Raw genomic sequence first — 19,391 nt, 5'->3', positions numbered from 1 at the left:
GATAATATTTGGGAAATACTTTACAAACATGAAAGCTCTATTTAAACGCTAGCTATTACTATCACAAAAATTAGGATGCTTTTCATCTCTCCCCACAATTTGTGGATATAGAACCAAGACAGCAACAGATCAGAATATAAAACATTATTTAGACATTGCCATTGGCTATGTATCACAAAAGGAAGCCTGAAAGAGAAAGCACTGAAGATACAACCTAAGATAAGAGTGGTGAATGTTTTACCATATTAGCCTAATTAGACATTAACAGATTAGAATGACTGATGTGAGCACTACAGAAGTGACACTTTTTATAAAAGTCTTATTTGGTTCTCACAGTACTTACAGATTAGCACAGAAGGTTTGAAAGAGCCTAAGTATAATTGTCTCTTCCGATGGTGTCACCCATACTAATTATAACCAAAATCCAATACATCATCCAGGTCAGTCATTTAAAGGTTATAATGTCGAATCAGTAACCATAGTAACCCAAGTCAGGGTGAACAAGTTGTACTTCTATGTCCATCAGAACCGAGAGTGTGAAATGGAAAAAACAAGCTGAGTTAGAGCTTAGGTTAGCATCATGTATCAGGGTCATAAATTAACAGAGTAAACATGACTGAAGACTTTAAAATACTTTTTAAAAAAAATTAGAGAAATGGTATGAAATAGACAGAAAACCAGCCTCAGTTGGGAAGACCTGGGTTCTCTGACATAGACTGAAGATATCACTATAGGCAAGGAATTTAACTTTTCAACGCCCCCAGACAACACTAAAACTTGACATTAGAGAAGATTCCCATCTGCACTGTTAGAGAAAGCCCCTTACAGAGGGCTCCCTGTACCAAGGAAATCTTGGGTTTAATATTATACACAACACACAACACACAACACACACACACACACACACACACACACACACACACACACACACACACACACACCCTTCTGATGAATGTGTAAGGTTTTGTGGTTCCTCAAAACACAAGAACTTTTCAATCTGTATGTGTGTGTGTATATACACATATGCACACACATATATGTATAAAAGATGGACAATGGAGGCATCCTTAAACTGTGGGCGTAACTTCCTCTGCCATAATCTGGAGAATTGCAGTCAGTTTTTGTATGAGCAATGGACTCTTCCCTTTTTCCTCCCCTCCCCCCTTCTTCCCCTCCTCCACCCCCACCTTATAAATCTCAGCTGGGATAGAATCAGCACCTGGTGTTTTACCAGAGGAAAGTTAGCCTAATGGCCTCCAAAGCTTCTTCAGTTGGAACTTCAGCTAGGGAGTGACTGATTTCAACTTGAGTTTAAACAGTCGTATATATACACAACACGTGTTTAAGTTTCCTGCTGATTCAGGGATCAAGAGGTCCATTATCCAATAATCAAACGCAAAACCAACAGGTTGCCAGCCCTCTTCTGCCTATCTCTTCCCCAAGTTTTGGTGGACAGATCCAGAAAGCAAAGAAAAAAGCATTTGAAAAGAAAGCTCTAGGAATCAGTTCTCTCAGACTGACCCTTCCCTCCCTCACCCTTATCCCCTATCCTCCCACCAAGTGCCAGGAGGTAGACGGGCCACTTGGCTAATTGATCAGGAGACACTTTTGATCTCACTGCTAGCTGGGCTCTGGATGCAGAATGGGTTGAGAAGCACAGGGACAGATTTAGGACATTTTAAATCAGGACTCACCTGAAGGCAGCTGATGCTGGGACAAAGCAGCTGCCTTTCCTGGCTCGAGCCCCTTGTCCAAACGTTCTCCCGGCTCCAAGCAAGGCAGGCCCGCTCGGAGGGAGGCCAGCCCGGCTCCTTCGGTCTCTGTAACCCTGGGAGAAGGCTGCAGCGCAGAGGGGTCAGCCGCGGGAGGCCCGCAGGAGCTGCCTGGCTTCCTGCTGTCCCCGAGGGCAGCTTCCCTCTCACTTGGCTGGGGAGGGAGCCGGAGGATACGGTGATGCAGCTGGGGGCTGGGAAGCCTTGAAGATAAAAGAGATGGAACAGGTGACATTTGTCTAGGCGTACTGGATGGTGGAGATGAATTATTAAACAGAGTGGTGACAGGTGCCGGCGATGGTGGGGAAGGCCTCTTCTCTTTTGTCCTGGGAAAAGGAGAGCCAGGGTCCACTTTGTGGGAGCCACTAGAAGGCCAGGCTTGGGGGCTGCTCTGGGCCGGGCCAGCTTTCCCGATCCTGGCCTCTGGGAAGGGCCAGACAGGTTTTCTGGTGTCAGGGAGACCCAGTCTTTTCCACTCATTGACTTCATCTAGACTCTCACTCTGCATAACCTTCAGGAGGGCTTTGTTCACGGCTCCCCCCAGGCTGGAAGATTCTTTGGGAAGAGGGGCTGGCTCTCTGGCCAGGGCCCCAGCCCTGTCCCTCAATGGCCGCTTCCCCTGCCTCCCGGTTGGCTGAGCAGGCACCTCCTCTCCAGGGAGGGTGAGGAGATCTGCTTTGGGGAAACACTCGGACTGGATGGCAGAGGGGAGGGGGGTCCCTTTCCCTCGGTCTTGGCCATGAAGAGAGGTGTTCGTTTCCTCAGATTCAGGGAGGCTTTTAACAACTCTCTGCACCTGAGCGGACAGATCCTGGACTTTGGTCACCACTCTGGTGACCGGTCTCTTTCTTCGAGTCTTCTTGGTCAGTTTCTCCCCCCACCTCTCTGCTTCTGGGCCCTTCTCAGGGGTCTCGCCCCTGTCTGATAAGCCAGCTTGCTGCTGGTCAGCCCTACGGGGCCTGCCCTGGGCCACCTGAACCCCTCGGACAGCAGACCTGGGGGAGCTGCCGCCCGCAGGCAGCAACTCCCCTCCCAGTGCAACATTCTCAAAGGCAGCCACAGAGGCCCTAGGGTCCGGCTCTAACTCTAGTGGCCTGGGAGTTTCTGCAGAATAGCTCTCTCTCCTCCGACGTGGGGAGGAAAAATTCCTATTCGGGGGCAAGTTCCCCCTGTCCTCCAGATGCCGATTAGGCCTTGTCAAGAAGGGAGAAGGGCAGCTGCCTGACGAAAGCCTGTCCCTTCCTGACCCAGAAGCGGATTCTTGACCCCCTTGCTCTTTCTTTCTCGCTCTCTTCTGCAGGAGCTCCTCAAAGCTTTCCCTTCGCTTGCCAAACCTCTTGTTTTTTTTGTTCTTCAGAGTTGTCCTCTTGTCCAAAGAGCCTGCCGATGGCTCCCCCTGAACGCCCCCCGAACTCTGGAAAGAGTCATCCTCAAATTCCAGGCCCCCAGACAGCTCAGGAAGCTTCCCCTCCTGGTTCCCCATCTTAATCCCCAGGATGTGGTGTGAGCTCAGCAGATTGGCTAGGAGCCGCTCCTTCTCCGCAGTGAGCTTGTAGAGCTCAATGAGGATATCTTTTGTAGTGGTTTGTTTGAAAAAAATGTCCCCCGGATTCTCATATGGCTGCTGCATGAGGCTGATGGTATCTGACCCCTCCCTGACTTGATAGCAGTTATGAAACCCTTTATTGGATTTGTCTAGAGTTACAGTGCCCTTATATGAAAATCCTCTGACTTTCCCCTTTGGAAGATAGAAGCTGATGTAGCAGAGTTCGGTAATGGGTTTGTGCAACTGAAGGGTGGAGTGAGTGCCTTCCATTATGCTCACCTAATTATTCATGCATCAGAGTGGTCTGTCTGTGGCGGAGATTCTCAGCCTTTAGTGGTAGGCCATGTGATGGTGGGAAAGCACAGAAGGCAGCTGACAGTCGTCTTCAGGAATAAGGGTGCCTGCAAGAAGGAACGAGGGAGAGAAAAGTAGCTTGGCTAACAGAGTTTGTACAAATCAGACAGAACTTATGATCACAGGATCTAGGACTATTCGGGATCTTGGGAATCACCTCGGACAACCTCTGGATTTTACAAAGATGCTAATTAAGGTTCACTATTTAATCCACCAGCATTGCCCAGGGAGTAGACTTACCTTCTGCCTTATCCATGACTAGCCCAGTCTTTCCAGAAATTTGGAGGTTATTACATAGAGGACCTTAGGATTAAAAAAAAAAAATGGGGGAAGTATTCTTGATGCTAGGTGGTTTAGTAGGGTAGAGAACAGAACTTGAAATCAGTGGGATATAAATTCTCATTTTTCCTCATTATATAACCTAGACAAGTCACTTAATCTTTCTCAGTTTCTCCACTTTCCTCATCTGTAAAATGGGAATAATCAAACTTACCTTACAGGGTGGTTGTGAGGATCAAATAGGATAACATATACAAAGCACTTTGCAAACCTTGTGGAAGCATTTACATGGCAAAATGAACAGAGTGTTAGACATGAAATTCTGGAAAGACCTGGGTTCTGATATTGCCTCAGATAGCTCTACTAGCAAAGTGGTTCCAAAAAAAATCATTTAATTTTTTTTTGGCTCCAGTTTCCCTAAATATAAAATTAAATGGGGATAATAATTACATCTACCTTATAGAATTGTTGGGAGGATCAAATGAAATAATAATAATGTTAAGATTTATATAGCACTGGGGCAGCTGGTGGTGCAGGGTCCTAGGCTTAAAGTCGGAAAATCTGACTTCAAATCTGGCCTCAGGCACTTACTAGTTACAATGCTCTAAGAACTCACTTCATTTCTCTCCGCCTCAGTTGCCTCAGTTTTCTCAAGTATAAAATGAAGATAATATATGGCTTTTACTGTGTAGAATTGTTGTAAGGATCAAATGAGATAATATTTGTGAAAAATGCTTAGCACAGTACCTGGAACTATACTTAATCCCTTTTTTATTTTGTTATTGTTGCTGTTCAGTCATGTCTGACTCTGGGTGATCTCAAGGACATTGTTCATGGTGTTTTATTGACAAAGACACTGGAATGATTTGATATTTCTTCTCCAGTATGACCCATTTTACAGATGAGGAACTAAGGCAATTAGGGGTTAAATGACTTGCCAAAGATCACATAGTTAGTAAGTGTGAGACCACATTTAAACTAAGACCTTATGATTCAAAGTATAGGGCTCTATCCATCACACCACTTAGCAATTCTATGTTATAATGCTATCAATGTTCCTTTCCTTTATAGTATTATATAAATGCCAACCAGTATTATTATTGACCATGCCAGAAATTCAGTGGGATTAAATGTAAGACTCTAATGTCTTTTATACTTTGGTGCCTCAGTTCTCCTTCAACTTGTTGCTCTCAAGGAATTCACAGTCTAATTGGAAAGACCACATTTAAACAACTGTTTACCAACAAGATAAATATAAGATAAAATGGCAATAATCTCAAAAAAACCATTAATATTAAAATATACTGGGAAAGCTTCTTGCAGAAGATGGATTTTCATTGACACTTGGAAGAAGTCAGGAGATTGGGTATATGTATTTCAAATGTATCTCAAAAATCTCAGTGCAGTTTTAGGTTATTAAACTTGTCGTGGTTACCAAATTACATGTACTCTCTTTTAGAGATTCTGAGGTTAAGGAGAATGAGTGCTTTAAGATCTTGGGGTAAGCAAGAGGGAAGATAAGCACTGTTAAGTATCACTGTGTCTGGTATTATTTTACAAGGATGAATCAAATCCTTTCTTCTCTATACAGCGGGTTCCATAGTTTGAAAGCTGTTTATTTGTTTATTCCATTAAAACACTGCCTCCCATACTTATACATGACATTAGCAATGACATTGGCTCTGCCAGTGGATTATACAGAGCTTGAAGGGCTTCAAGTGAAAGTCCAGTGACAGGCAGTATGTCTAAGACAGGGCTAGCTGCATTTAGAGAGGCTCATCATCAAACACCAGGGGATGATATTTTTGATCACATCACTTCATAAAAACAGTTTCCTGGGGTGTAAAGAGATTGAGATTTTCTGGTGGAGAGAACACACATACACAGGCATCCAAAACAACCATCACCACCTTTTAGGCCCCAATTTCTGATGAACCAGCTATTCAGCTAACACCTCAATGTTTCTCATCTGGTTAATTCCCTTCTGCTTTTCTAAGGCCACCTGAAGCTCCATATATTTTTTATTTGTTACAAGGTAAGCCTATTTACTCTAGGGCTCCCCTTGTACTTCCAAAATCAAATATAAAAATTCTGGCTTTTAAAATCCTTCATAATTTGGTCCTTCCTACCTCTGCACTCTTCTTACATCTTCCTACCCTGCCTTCAACACCTCTCCTTCTGTACTTCCACCTTCTGATTTCTCCACGTGGCAGCTAAAATCCCACCTTCTGCAAGAAGCCTTTCCCAGAACTTTTCAATCTTAATGCTTCTGAGATTATCACTATTTTATTTTGTATTTATCTTATTTGTAAACAGTTGTTTAAATGTGGTCTTAACCACTAGACTGTGAACTCCTAGAAAGCAAAGAGTAATTTTTGGTTTTTGTTTCTTATCTTTTTCTATATTCCTAGCACTTAATAAAAATTATAATATTAAAAATAAATAAAATTAAAAAAAAGAAACACCACAATAAAAACATGTAAAGCCAAACCAGGATACAAGGTTAAGCAGTGTAAGACAAAGAGTGTTGGAGTTAAGGTTACAGGAGCTTGGTTGGCTTTACAATTCTGCCGTTTATTATCTGTATAATCTTAAGTATCTAATCCTCAGTGTCCTCATCTTTAAAATGAGGAGACTGAGCTAGATAACTTACAAGATCTGTTCTAGCTCTAAATCAGGTATCAGGAAGGTCCAGGTTATCTTGGCTCCTGAAACTCTACCACTAACAATTCATTTCTTTGGATTGATTTATTTCCAGGTCTAATAAAATGAAGCTACTCCTTGGAAGAGGTGATGCATTAAAACCAATTGTCAGCTACTATTATATTACTTTTAAATTGATAATTAATATTTACTTGTCAAATTTATAGTCAATAAGGTATTTATTTACAACACCCTACAAGGCAGGTAGTACAGATATCATTACTCCTATTTGATAAATAAATTGAAACCCAGAAAAGTTGTTTTACTAGGCCAAGAGCTGAGGAAACTGGGAAACTGAGTCCCGTAGAAGTCAAGTAATTTTATTTTATTTTTTTGCTGAGGCAATTGGGGTTAAGTGACTTGCCCAGGGTCAACCAACCAGGAAGTGTCAAGTGTCTGAGGCCAGATTTGAACTCAGATCCTCCTGATTTCAGGGCTGGTGCTCTATTTACTACATCAACTAGCTGCCTCCTCTTTATATTTTTTTTAAGTTTAGGTGTTTTTATAATTTAGGTATCAGACTTGAGATTCAAACCCAGGTCTCCCCAGTGCACTTTCAGCTGATCAAGAAATGAGTCATTCAACAATTGTGTTTGAATGAATATTTAACAAACAACTGTGGGATAGTACCATTGAAACACCTAAAAATGCCAAGAAGAAAATTGAAAGAAGTTCACTAGAAATGAAATATATGCATGATACACATTTCAGTTTTATCTTCATTATTAACATTTTCTTCATCACTTTCTAAAATCTAGACAATAAAGAAAACAATAAATCATGAGTTGGTTTGGAGAGTTTGCCAATTTTTGAAGTATAAATGCTCACAATGCAAATTTTACAATGAGCTGGTTCTAGCACATAATCCCTGTATACTACAAATAACATTTTATTAGGGAAGGAAAAAAAAAAAAGCAATAATTAATGAAGAAGTCTTGGAGGTTTGAGTGGGAAGTTAATCAGCTAAGAAGTGGCACAAAGGACCTTGGTACCTGCAGAAGAGAGTGGAAGGCCATAAAAATGAAACAGAAGGATATTAAAGATAAACTTTGCCTGCACATAATTTTCCCTAAAGCAGAGTCTACTTAGGCAGATTCACATATATAAAATTCTTCTTGGCTTTTCCTACAGATCAGTACTTGTACAGAATGTAACATTGGATTTTCTTTTCTGTTTTAAGTTTCCCTCAATTGAATAAACAATAGAATAACACTAATGCCCAACCCTTCACCAAGCAAAATTATGACTGACATAAGCTATAAATATAGGACAAGTGTGAAGAAAGATTTGAATTTCAATTCAGAGGGAAGAGAAAATAGCTTTACTCTGAAATTTCTTATTGTGGGAAATGGAGACTTTTCAGCTGTTCTTTCTTCCTTTGTCCACCTTTTCTCCACAGGGGCAAATTTGCTCTCCTAAATCTTATTGTCTTTTCATCTTTCCCGGGTCCTGAGTAATCAGTATCAGAGAAATGATCCATAAACAATGCCAAGGATCTCTACAAAACTGCTCTCATGAGTTGAAATGGGAATATTAATGAGCCTTTTAAAAATCTATGAAAATGGTTCTAATAACCTAATTAATTCCTCATAGTCAAAAGACAATATTAGCCCAATGCTTTCTACTGATTAACTTTACTTCTCTAAGAATCACTGGATAATTTTATTAGAAAAAAGGGGAGGGAGAGACAAGAAACCAAAAAAATCTAGCTTTCAATCATGCTTCTGTTACTTGCTGGATATATGGCTAAGGGAGAAATCATTTAACCTAACTTCTCAGTTTCTTTATCTATAAAACAAGAATAATAGCATGTTTAGTACCTGTCTCACAGAGTCCCTTGTGAGTTTCAAAAGACAATAAGCAAAATAAAAAAGTGCAGAGGAATTAAAGGGAGGAAGCATTGATGAGAAAATAATTAGTTCATTTATTATGACTGCAATGTTCAAGATGATGTCTTCTTAAAGCTATTTTGTTTTGAGAGACAGTTAGTCCTCACTTTCCAATGCTGTGGACTTCAACAACTGAGATCTAGTACCTCTGCTACTTGCTGGATGTGTGACTATGACAGAAATCACTTAACCTAATTTTTCTGATACTCAGAAAGTTTTTCATCTAAAAACAGAAATAATAATATTTTGGTATTTAACTGAGAGATTTGCTTGTAAGATTCAAAGGACAATGAGCAAAAAAAAAAAAGTTTTGTAATTTTATTGTTGTTGTTGTTTTTCAGTCATGTCTGACTCTCCATAAACAAATTTGGGATTTTCTTGGCAAATATATTGGAGTAATTTCATTTCCTTCTACAGTTCATTTTATAGATGAGGAAACTGAAGTCAGTAGACTTGTCCAGGGTCACAAAGCTAGACTTCAGACTTGGTGCTCTATCCACTGAACCACCTAGTTACCCAGTAAATTACTATGCCCAATTATTATTTCATCCCAGTAAAAACCTAGGCCTGGACTTTAGATCAGAAGATCTAGGCTTCAGTCCGGGCTCTGTGACTGTGGGACTATGAACAAGTCACTTCATGTCACTGGGCCTCAGAGTTGGGCTAGATCATATTCCAAGATCCTTCCACGTCTGGCAGTCCATGATAGAGATGTGTGACAGGAGAAAGAAGAAAAAATACCAGGATTGGAGTCAGAGGACTTAGTTCAAATCCTAGCTAATCATTTAGCTTTTCTGGATCTTCTTGGTTCCTTCACCTGTGAAATGAAAGCACTGGATCAAGAGGTCTGCAAGATCCCTTCTGACTTTAGGTTTATTGATCCTATGATCCTGAGTTTTTATGAACCTACAAATTCGTCTCTTTTTTATACTTTACTCCTCAAAAGAAGGGTCACAATATCATGGAAAGTTAGAGCTGGAAAGTATCTTGGAAACCAATCCAACCCCCTCCTATTCTACATGAAATAATTGAGGTCTAGAAAAATAAAATGACTTCATCTCTTGTTACCTTAACCTACTCATTTGATACTTTTTCACTGCTACCTGAAAAAGTGAATGTAATAAAGATTGACTTAGCTCTTCTCAGCAATACAATGATCCAAGACAATTCCAAAAAATTTGTGACAGAAAATGCTATGCACTTCCAGAGAAAGAACTATGGAGTCTGACTGCAGATCAAAGAATTCTATATTTACTTTTTGGGGTTTATTTTCTGTTCTTTCTTTTCCATAGTTTTCCCCTTTTGTTCTGACTTCTTTATTCACAATATGACTAATGAAGAAATATGTTTAACATAACCCCCTGGGGAATGGGGAGAGAAAGAGAGGAAGAAAATTTTGTAATTCAAAATCTTATTTAAAAAAAAACAACTAACTTTACATGTAACTAGAAAAAAAATTAAAATACCATTAAGTAAAAAAAAAAGTCTACCTTTCTGAAACTTCCATACTATGTTCTTCATTCTGCCATTTTGGTTCAGACAGAAACTTTCTTTGTTCAAAGAGTGACAACTCTTTGAAAATACAATTTCCTTCTTTCAAGTTACCAACCTAAATTTTTTCTACTTTTACCTTATCTTGGCATAGTTTTGAGCCTATTTAACATTCTGGATATAATAAGAGGGTTTATAATTTACCCAAGCTGATAGAAAGGCAATGTTAGTGCTAGCACCATAACTTGGATTTCTTGATTTCAAGTCCACAGCTCTACAATTACATGGAACAGCCAAAAGAGCACTGCTCTTGGTGTGAGAGAATCCTTATTCAATTCCTGATTCTGTCATATGTTACCTGTGTGACCTTGAGAATTAATTTGACCTCTCAAGGCTTCAATTTCATCATCTGTAAAAATGATGAGACTTTGTTGTTGTTCAGTTGTTTCAGTCATGTCCAATTCTTCATGACCTCATTTGAGGTTTTCTGGAGCACTTTTTCATTTCCTTTTTCAGCTCATTTTACAAAAGAGAAAATTCAGGCAAATAGGGTAGAATGACTTGCCTAGGATCACACAGCTAATAAGTGTCTGAGGTTAGATTTGAAACCAAGCCTTCCTGTCCCTGACTAAATAGTTTTAAGTTTCCTTCCAGCTCGAAGTCCATAATTGATTCTATAATCCATACTGTATCTATAAATATTGAGTCCTTTTCTTTCTCCTTCCTAACATTAACTGAAGATAGCCCTTGGTAACAGTGATATTATTTGTTGCCATCTCTAGTTTCTTAGTTATTGCCTGTTATAAAATCCAGGAAAAACTAACACCATCTTCTGTGTGCTTTTACTTGGGAGACTTTTCCTATCTGTTATTGAGTTTTCTATCTGTATCAAGAGGTGAAAAGCCCACAAACTAGGAACAAAATTAGATGTTAATAAATGAGATCAGCAAACATAAGTTATGTATTTAATGTGGCTTGCTTTAACAACATTTCAGAGCTTGGGAGGACATACAGGCAATTTGGAAAATATATATTACAGAAAGATGAACACATGAATAAAAATTCTGACATGAATAGCCTGCTAGAAGAGTTTGGAAGCCCAAATCTAATTGCCAATTAGAACTGAAACTCATGGCATAAATCCTTATTTTCTGAGTTTCTTATATATTATAAGAAGATAAGAAATAATAATACCCTTTTCTAGATCTTTTTATTTCAACAGGTCTTCTAAGGAAAAACCATTATTCCACATTCTAAATTATGGGCTAAAACAATAAAGTTCATCAGATGACAAAAGTGAATTTGAACCAATTTATAGCCCTATTTACATGAATGTACATTGTATTTTACATGCAACATAGTATAAATAATATTTAATCATTTGAGTATTAAAATTTTTGCCTACACTTTAAGGCACACTCTTAAAATAATCCTTCTCATAATTAAATAATAAATAAATCAAAGTGTTTGTTTTGTGGTCCTGAAATAAGTTTTAGAACTGGCTACATGTGGTTCTAAGCATCTAGGATACAAATGATTTAAATTGGGTTAACCCAGAATGCCATGTTCAAATTGCTTTTCTTTAAGTTCTCCTACTCTACCCTCCCCCATCCCAAGTTTTAAAATGTCTATGATGTGGTGGCACTTCTTCTACCATCACTAATGAATATGTATTGAATTCCCACTGGGGCCATGGCAATGTACCCAAAGCTTTAATCCCAGGCCACAGTTTCCCCCCAACAGCTTTCTCAACCAAAGAAAAGGCAATGAGAATTTGCTCAGCAGTCCAGCATCTCTGCCAGATTTTGAGCTTGGCCAAACACAACACTTGTGTCATCAATTTTCAAATCCCTCATGAACTGAAGAAGAAAACTAAGTCATAAGTTTCCAACCTGCTAACTCAGAATAATATCTGGTCACATCTCCTACATGGCCAAGAAACCTTACAAAGGTCTCCCTCACAAAAGCAAAATAGCTATCTCTGTCCTAAGCAAATGGTCTTCAACCTTCTGCCAAGGTCTTCCTGGAAGGCCCATTTCAAAAAAAAAAAAATGTTTATAAACTGGGACTAACCCGTCTCTCTGACAACCCATTAGAAAGTCAGAGTTCTTAACTGAGTCACTACACATATTTTCCACATGGGAGAGTAAAAAGGAAAAAGAAATCACAGTCTTAAGAGAAAAAAGGAAAACACAAAGAAAAGCATTTCAGAGGACAAAAATACACAGTGACTACAATTCCATGCTGAGCTCATCCAACTAATTCAAACTGAATTGCTTCACCATATCTTTACTGCAATCTAACAGCTCCATGGGAGCCACACACTAAATTATACATCTTAATTTGGTCTACCAAGTGACCTTCTCTAGTTTTATTTAGTTTTAAAGTATCCATGCCTTCCAACCCTTTCCCTTCCACAGTCAAATCCCAGACTGACATTTTCTCATTTTCTCACAAAACCATAATTCTGTGGTGAATTGCTTCTTTAATTCTTTTCCCAGTAAGCTAGTAATTTCTCATTCTATTCAAACTGGAAAATGTCTTACAGAAAATATTTTAGAAATTCCCTCTTTTCCTTCCTTTCTCCCTCCTTCCTTCTCTCCCTCTTTTCCATTTCTTCCTTCCTTCCTTCCTTCCTTCCTTTTTCCTTCCTTCCTTCCTTCCTTCTCTCCCTCCTTTCTTTTTTCCCTTCCTTCCTTCCTTCCTTCCCTCTATCCACATCAAGGACTAATATAATCTATTCCTCAAAGAAATCTATCATACAATTTTAAGAATTGGAAGGGACCTCAGAGGTCATGGAATCCATCAGGGTCCTTCCCTCCCTTATTCTTCACAAATGGGTAACTTAAAAGTCGTCAGTGATGGGAAAACCATTGCCTCTAAAATTAGTCCATTCTACTTTGGAACAGTTCTAATTTTAAGAAGCGTTTTATAAAATACAGTTTTTTTATAAATAATATATAAAATATTAACTATATACATTTCTATATCATGCTGGACTCTGCCTTTCTGTAATTTTATATTCTCTATTCCCACCACTGAAATGTAATTGAAATTGTATTTACATTGGCTTAAAATAATATGTAAGAAATCAGCTATAGCTATTATGTCTAGTGACAGGTTTCTTAAATAATTCTGGCTGGAAAACAAAAGCCTAGTTCAAATATTTCTCTACTCAGTACCTGACAATGTCATGCCCTCTAAATACTAAATCTAAAATATTTCAGTTTGAGTCCACAACATCCATTTAATTCTTATATAGGATGCTATGAGAGTAGGAACTATATACTGCTGTGTTCACTCATTTATTTTCCCACATCTTCCCCAGTGTACCATTTTTCTTTATGGGAAAAAAAATCAAGAAATCTGCTTACTCATAGACTTACTCATAGAGTTTTATCTTGCCTTTTTTGTCCTTATTTATCAAGAAAATGCTGCTATTAGCTGACACTGCTTTAACCTCTTATCTTTCTTTGAAGGGATAAGGGCTGGCCCTGTGATTTTATTAGTATTAGGACCTCCAGGGGAGGAACTTTCTTTACCAGGCTCAATCAATCAATATTTATTAAGCATCTACTATGTTCCAGGTACTGTATTAAGCTTTGGGGATATAGGAAAGAGGAAAAAAACAATTCCTGCCTTCAAAGGGCTTTCAAATCTAATGAGGGGATAACATACAAACAAATATATACAAAACAAACTACAGTGGATAAGTAGGAAATACCTACAGAGGGAAGACACTAGAATTAAGAAGAGCTAGGGAAGGCTTCCTGAAGAAAATAGGATTAGCTGGGATCCAAGGATGGCAGGGGGTCAGTGATTAGAACAGAGGAAGGAAAGCCCACCAAGCATGGGTTTAAACCAGAGAATGTCCATAATTGAAAAATGGAGTATCTTGTGGAACAGTCAGGAGGCCAGTGTTACTGGAATGAAGAGTACAGGGCAAGAAATAATGTCTGAGATGACTAAATAGGTTGGTGGCTATGTTATTAGGGTTCTGTGACAAACAGAGCAAGAGGAAAGTTTATTGAGTAAGGGATGTAAGTAGATCTGCATGTGACTTCTCTGCAATTTACAATCTCAGAGATTTGTTTTGAGAACACGGGGAAATCAGGTAATTTGCCTGTTTTTATGTAGTGTCATTGTCACTATTGGGTCCTGTTCTAAGTCAACTCTCTACTCCCTATACCACTCTGCATTTCTTCTCTTTCAAAAGAAGCTAAAAAGTTTAAATTACCTGAGCCGTTAACTAGTTACTATGGGCTGAAATAGAGGAAAGGAGAGTTAGTTAACATTTATTCCTCTGGGCTATCTGTTTTTCATCTTTTTCTCTTATGTTCTCTTAGATCTTCCTTTCTCCCTTTGTATGGGATATAATCTATTCATTTTCTTAAAAGCCTCTAATCTTTTGAGGAAATATGAACAAAGAACATAAGAGTGTAAAAGTTACCCTGTCTTTCTTCTTCCAGAAGCAAAATTGGTTAATTCTAAAATATAAAACAATAGAAAAGGTGATAAATATAAAAAAAAAAAATCTTGAAAATCACATGCAAATTTTATCCCTCCTTATTAAAACACTTTACTTTCTATGTATCTGGATAGGTGATAATTATTTTAAATAATAATGTTGAAACGTTCTTTATACTTTTATGTCCACAGCCATTGTTTTGTTTCTATACATTAAACAATTCTAGGTAGCTGGGATTTGGTTGTTTTTGTTATTGTTGTGCATATGTTTATTCTGGACTTGACAATGCTAAATAAAATAAACATTTCCACATACATTATAGAACAGGAAATACTTATAAACAGAAATGAAATCTCTATTCTGTAGAACTTGATTTTCTTTGTAAGCATGTAATAAATTCAGCACATCCTTTCAAAGTCATTCTAGTTAAAATTCCTCATAGCCTTTCTTCTCATCTTTTAATTTTACTTTTGAACATGATCCCTCTATATTCCCCAGTTCTCCCCAATCCAATTTTTTTTTAAAAAGGAAAAGAAACTCATAATAAATATGCATTAAAAATTCCTATGTTGTCCATATCCAAAAATATATGCTTCATTCTGCTTCTTGAATCTGTCATTTCTCTGCAAAGAGGTGGATAACATGCTTCATTACTGGTTCCCAAGAATCATGGTTGGCCTTTACTTTGATCAGAATTTTTTTATTCTTTCAAAAATTGTTTTTCTTTTTTTTTACACTCTTATTGTTATTGTATATATCATTCTCTTGGTAATATTTACTTCACTCTGCATTACTTTATTCAAGTCTTCACTGAAGTCCCACCCCTCCACACACACTTTTTTTTTTAACAACACAATAATATTACTTTATATTCATACACCATAATTTGTTCATTTATTCAATAGGTACTCTCTTATCTTTCAGTTTTTAGCCATGACAAAAGTTACTACTACAAATATTTCTGCATGAATGGGACCTTTCTCTCCTTCTTTGATCTGTATAGACATATATACATATTTCAGGTAGAATAAGGTAGGACCTGCAAAAAACATAAGTATATACATAAATGCATATAGGTACATGTATATTTGTATATGTATATTATATATATATATATATGTATAGTTCTATATAGAGAGATATACTTTCATATTGTGTATATATTTAGATAAATAGATATTCCCTTCTCGTTTCTGTCAAAATCCTTCTCTTTTTTCAGGGCTCAGCTTTTTTTCCCCCTATCATAATTGATTTTGTACTACACTTAGAAGCATACACGGTTCTTCTTTTGTAAACTTTTAGTCTTCATTCAGTAATTTTTTAGTCATATCCGACTCTTTGTTGAACCCCATTTGGGGTTTTCTTGGAATGGGTGCTGAAGTGATTTGCCATTTCTTTCTCCAACTCATTTTTAAAAATGAGAAAATTAAGACAAAGAGGGTTAAGTGATTTGCGCAGGGTCACACAAGCAGCTTGATTTGGACTTGGGAAGATGTGTTCCTGAGTCTAGGTCCAGCATTCTATCTTCTGTGTCACCTACTCTGCAGACTACTTAGGGTCAGAAACATGTTATTTTTCATTTTTGTAACTCTGACACATAGGACAATACTTGGTCCACAGGAGGGGCTTAATATTTTTACAGAATTGTATTTGTTATTTGCCACCAGTCCCATATTTAAAGCTTACTAGATCTACCAGTTTTGTTCCAATCTTATATCATTAAAAAGCCTTGGGTCCCTTCTGGTATTGAATTTTCTATTTGGTTGGGATAGAACTTGTGATTTCATTAGTGTAGGGAATATTCTGAAAACAAATTCCTTCAAACAATCCAGGTAGGTATTTGCTCGCATCTTAGAGTCTCAGCCCTAAAGTTCTGAGGAGAGAGGACGGATGAGGAAAGAGAAGGAAAAACATCCAGAAAGCCCTCCAAAGGAAGGTTGAATTTAAACTGAAGTTTGATTCATTTATACTTTGATATGCTCCCATAGTCAAGAACCAAATTAAATATTCATTATAGATCTGTAGGTAGCTCTAAAATGACTCTAAAAAACCCCATCAGAATGAGACCCAAACTGTCATCCCTTACTCAGCCCCTGACTTTCTGAAATGGAAAAATATTGGGTTCAAAATCTTCCATAGCTAATATCTCCTTATTCACAGAGAAAGGACACAGACAAACAAGATGATCAGGGGCTGGCCTAATGTTAACTTTCTCACTATTTAGCTATGGAAAAAGGCTTCAAAGAAATCAATAGTTAACAAATTCAAGGGAAAAGAAACAACCTCCCTCCCCCCCCCCCCAAAAAAAAAGGCCTATTCCCCTCTTTTTCTGCTTTTGCTGTTGTTTTTGTTTGTAAACAGAACTCCAAGCAATATGATGCCAGAAACTCAGGATGAGTCAAGTCATCCTAAAGCCTTCCTTTTGTATCCTGCTCTAACCACAAAATCCTTTGCCTTGGCAATCCTCAATATTTTACTTTACAACTCAGTGTATTGTGGTAGAAGAAATATTGGATTTGTCCTTAGAGAACCTTGGTTCAGATCCTGACTGTGCTATGATCTTGAGCAAGACACAATTCGTCATCTCACTTTCCCAATCTGTAAAATGGGGGTGTTTAGATTAGATTATCTTGAAGATTCCCTCTAACATTAAGTCCTATGGCCCCAAATGTTATTAATATTTATTCTTAACTTAGTAGTTTTATTGAAAGGGCAGATGGATGGAACAGTGGAAAGAGTACCTGGCCTGAAGCTGGAAGATGAATTTTCCTGAATCCAAATCTGGCCTCAGACACTTACTAGCTATGTGATTCTGGGCAAGTCATTTAACCTTTTGCGCCTCATTTTCTTCATCTGTAAAAATAAACTAAAGAAGGAAATTGCAAACTGTTCCAGTTTCTTTACCAAGAAAATGCCAAATAAGGTCATGAAGAATCAGATAAGACTGAAAATAAAAAGTTTATTTAAATGGCTGTTTTTTTTTTAAAAGCTTTGCTCAATTCTTCAGTATGTTTCCATTATATCTTAAAATTATATATTATATGCATTATATCTTTAAAATTTATATATTAAAAGCCTAAACTTTTTCAGTAAGAAATTATATTTAATTTAATAATAGAAATCAATGAAAACATTAGACTTCATAGAGAGAATCTGCTTTACAATTTTTATACAAAAGTGGAACACTTCAGTTATGAATCACATGATTCTCTCTCTTAATACTTTTGAAAGTAGTATAACAAAACTAGAGAATTTCAAAACTTGAAGGAGTTTTAGGAATCACTTTATCTAATGTATACCTAACAAAGAATGCCTTCCATAATATATCTAAAAATTAGTCATCTTTATGGCTTGAAGATCACAATTGGTGGGAAACTCACATTGGCCTCTCAACTCAGCTCATTTCACTTTTAAATTGTTCTAATAATTAGGAAGTTATTACTTAGATCAAGCCTAAATTTCTCCCCTGCAGCATCTATCACTCATCCTAATGTTGTGCTCTGGAGCTAAACAAAATAAATGTAATTCCTATTCCATGAGTCAGTCATTCAAATACCTGATGATTGCCCTCCCAAGATTTCTTTTCCCCTATTTCTTTCAACTGGTTCTCAGATTCCTTAAGTATTTTTGTTACTTTCTACACTAAGTTCTCTAGTTTATCTAAAACATGCTGAATACAATACTTTAGGTGTAGTCTGACCTTGAGAGAACACAGTGGAGCTATCCATCTCCTTATATTGCCTCTTTTAATAAACCCTACAACCATATTAGCCTTCTTCTTCTTCTTTTTTTTTTTTGGCTATAACACTCAGCTGATTCAATTGGCCCTTGAGGTTCAATGAAACCTCCAAAGGTTTTTATCAGAGAATTTCTGTCCAGTCACACCTTTTCCATCTTGTTTTTGTGAAGTTTACTTTTTTTTTTTTTAGCCCAAGTGAAACAATTCACATTTATCCCTATTAAATTTCATCTGATTGGATTAAGCCTAGTGTTCTAGCCTGTCAAGGTCAATTTTCATTCCGGACTGTCATTCCTTGAGTTTGCTAGCCTTCTCATCTATTTATTATTTGAAAAGAAAGCAGGCTATCTTTGCTTTTTATCTAAGTCACTGACAAAAATGATAAATACCACAAGGCCAAACATGGATCCCTGAAATACTTCGGCCTCCTGCTGAGTTAACATAAAGCTAGTAATGACTTTTCTCTGTTTATAGTTCATTCAATTTTGGTTCCATCATGAAATGCTTCCCCAATGTTTTCCTAAAACCCAGGTAAAATATAGTTACCTTGATCTACCAGTTTAGTAAAATTTTTACTAAAATTTTGCTAAATTGTTTTTTAAAAAAATGAAGTAAAGTTAGCAGGAGCTTTATTGAGTTCCCAATTCTTGTGTTCATTCAGTTAAGATGTACAACAGTTTTAGAGAAATAACTTTATATCTCAATCTATGTTGTGGTTAGAAAATTCACTATAATTGGTTCTTGTTTTAAAAACCATTTGTAAAATATTATCAATATGGTAGGAGTGCTAATCAACAGGATCTTACAAGGAAGGGATAAGATAACCTGGTGAGGCAGCCCTGGGTCAATGTTTTAAAATTTTATTTCATCTTAGTTTCTATCATTTGTACAACAGGCTAACCCCATCAATCTCCCTTCCCAAGATTTGTTTCCACATTTGCTTTTTTTTTTTTTTTTGAAAGTAGCAAAGGGAGAAGAAAACAAGAAAAATTGTGTTATCCAATATTTTAAATAAAAATTTAAAATCCACTTAAGAATTAGAATAAGAAAGTGAAGAGGCAGACAAGCTATGGTTGCTCTCATCAGCTTATTTAATAAAGGTGATAATAATGTCAACTAGCATTTATGTAATATTTTAAGTTTGTAAAGA

The 19,391-nt window shown here is 37.3% G+C and overlaps 1 protein-coding gene across 1 annotated transcript in view; it reads right to left on the bottom strand.

The window, feature by feature from the left end:
* Positions 1–1,578: 1,578 nt before the first annotated feature.
* LOC127549193 (formin-1-like) overlaps positions 1,579–19,391 on the bottom strand; it is a 54,358-nt gene continuing 36,545 nt past the window's right edge. Inside the window, exon 2 of the mRNA XM_051977023.1 lies at positions 1,579–3,719. Coding sequence (XP_051832983.1) covers positions 1,684–3,588 — 1,905 coding nt within the window. The 5' untranslated portion in view covers positions 3,589–3,719 and the 3' untranslated portion in view covers positions 1,579–1,683. The remainder of the gene's footprint in view (positions 3,720–19,391) is intronic.

Source organism: Antechinus flavipes, chromosome 2, assembly GCF_016432865.1.
Source record: "Antechinus flavipes isolate AdamAnt ecotype Samford, QLD, Australia chromosome 2, AdamAnt_v2, whole genome shotgun sequence".
Classification (NCBI taxonomy): domain Eukaryota; kingdom Metazoa; phylum Chordata; class Mammalia; order Dasyuromorphia; family Dasyuridae; genus Antechinus; species Antechinus flavipes.
This window is presented reverse-complemented; position numbering and strand designations above follow the sequence as displayed.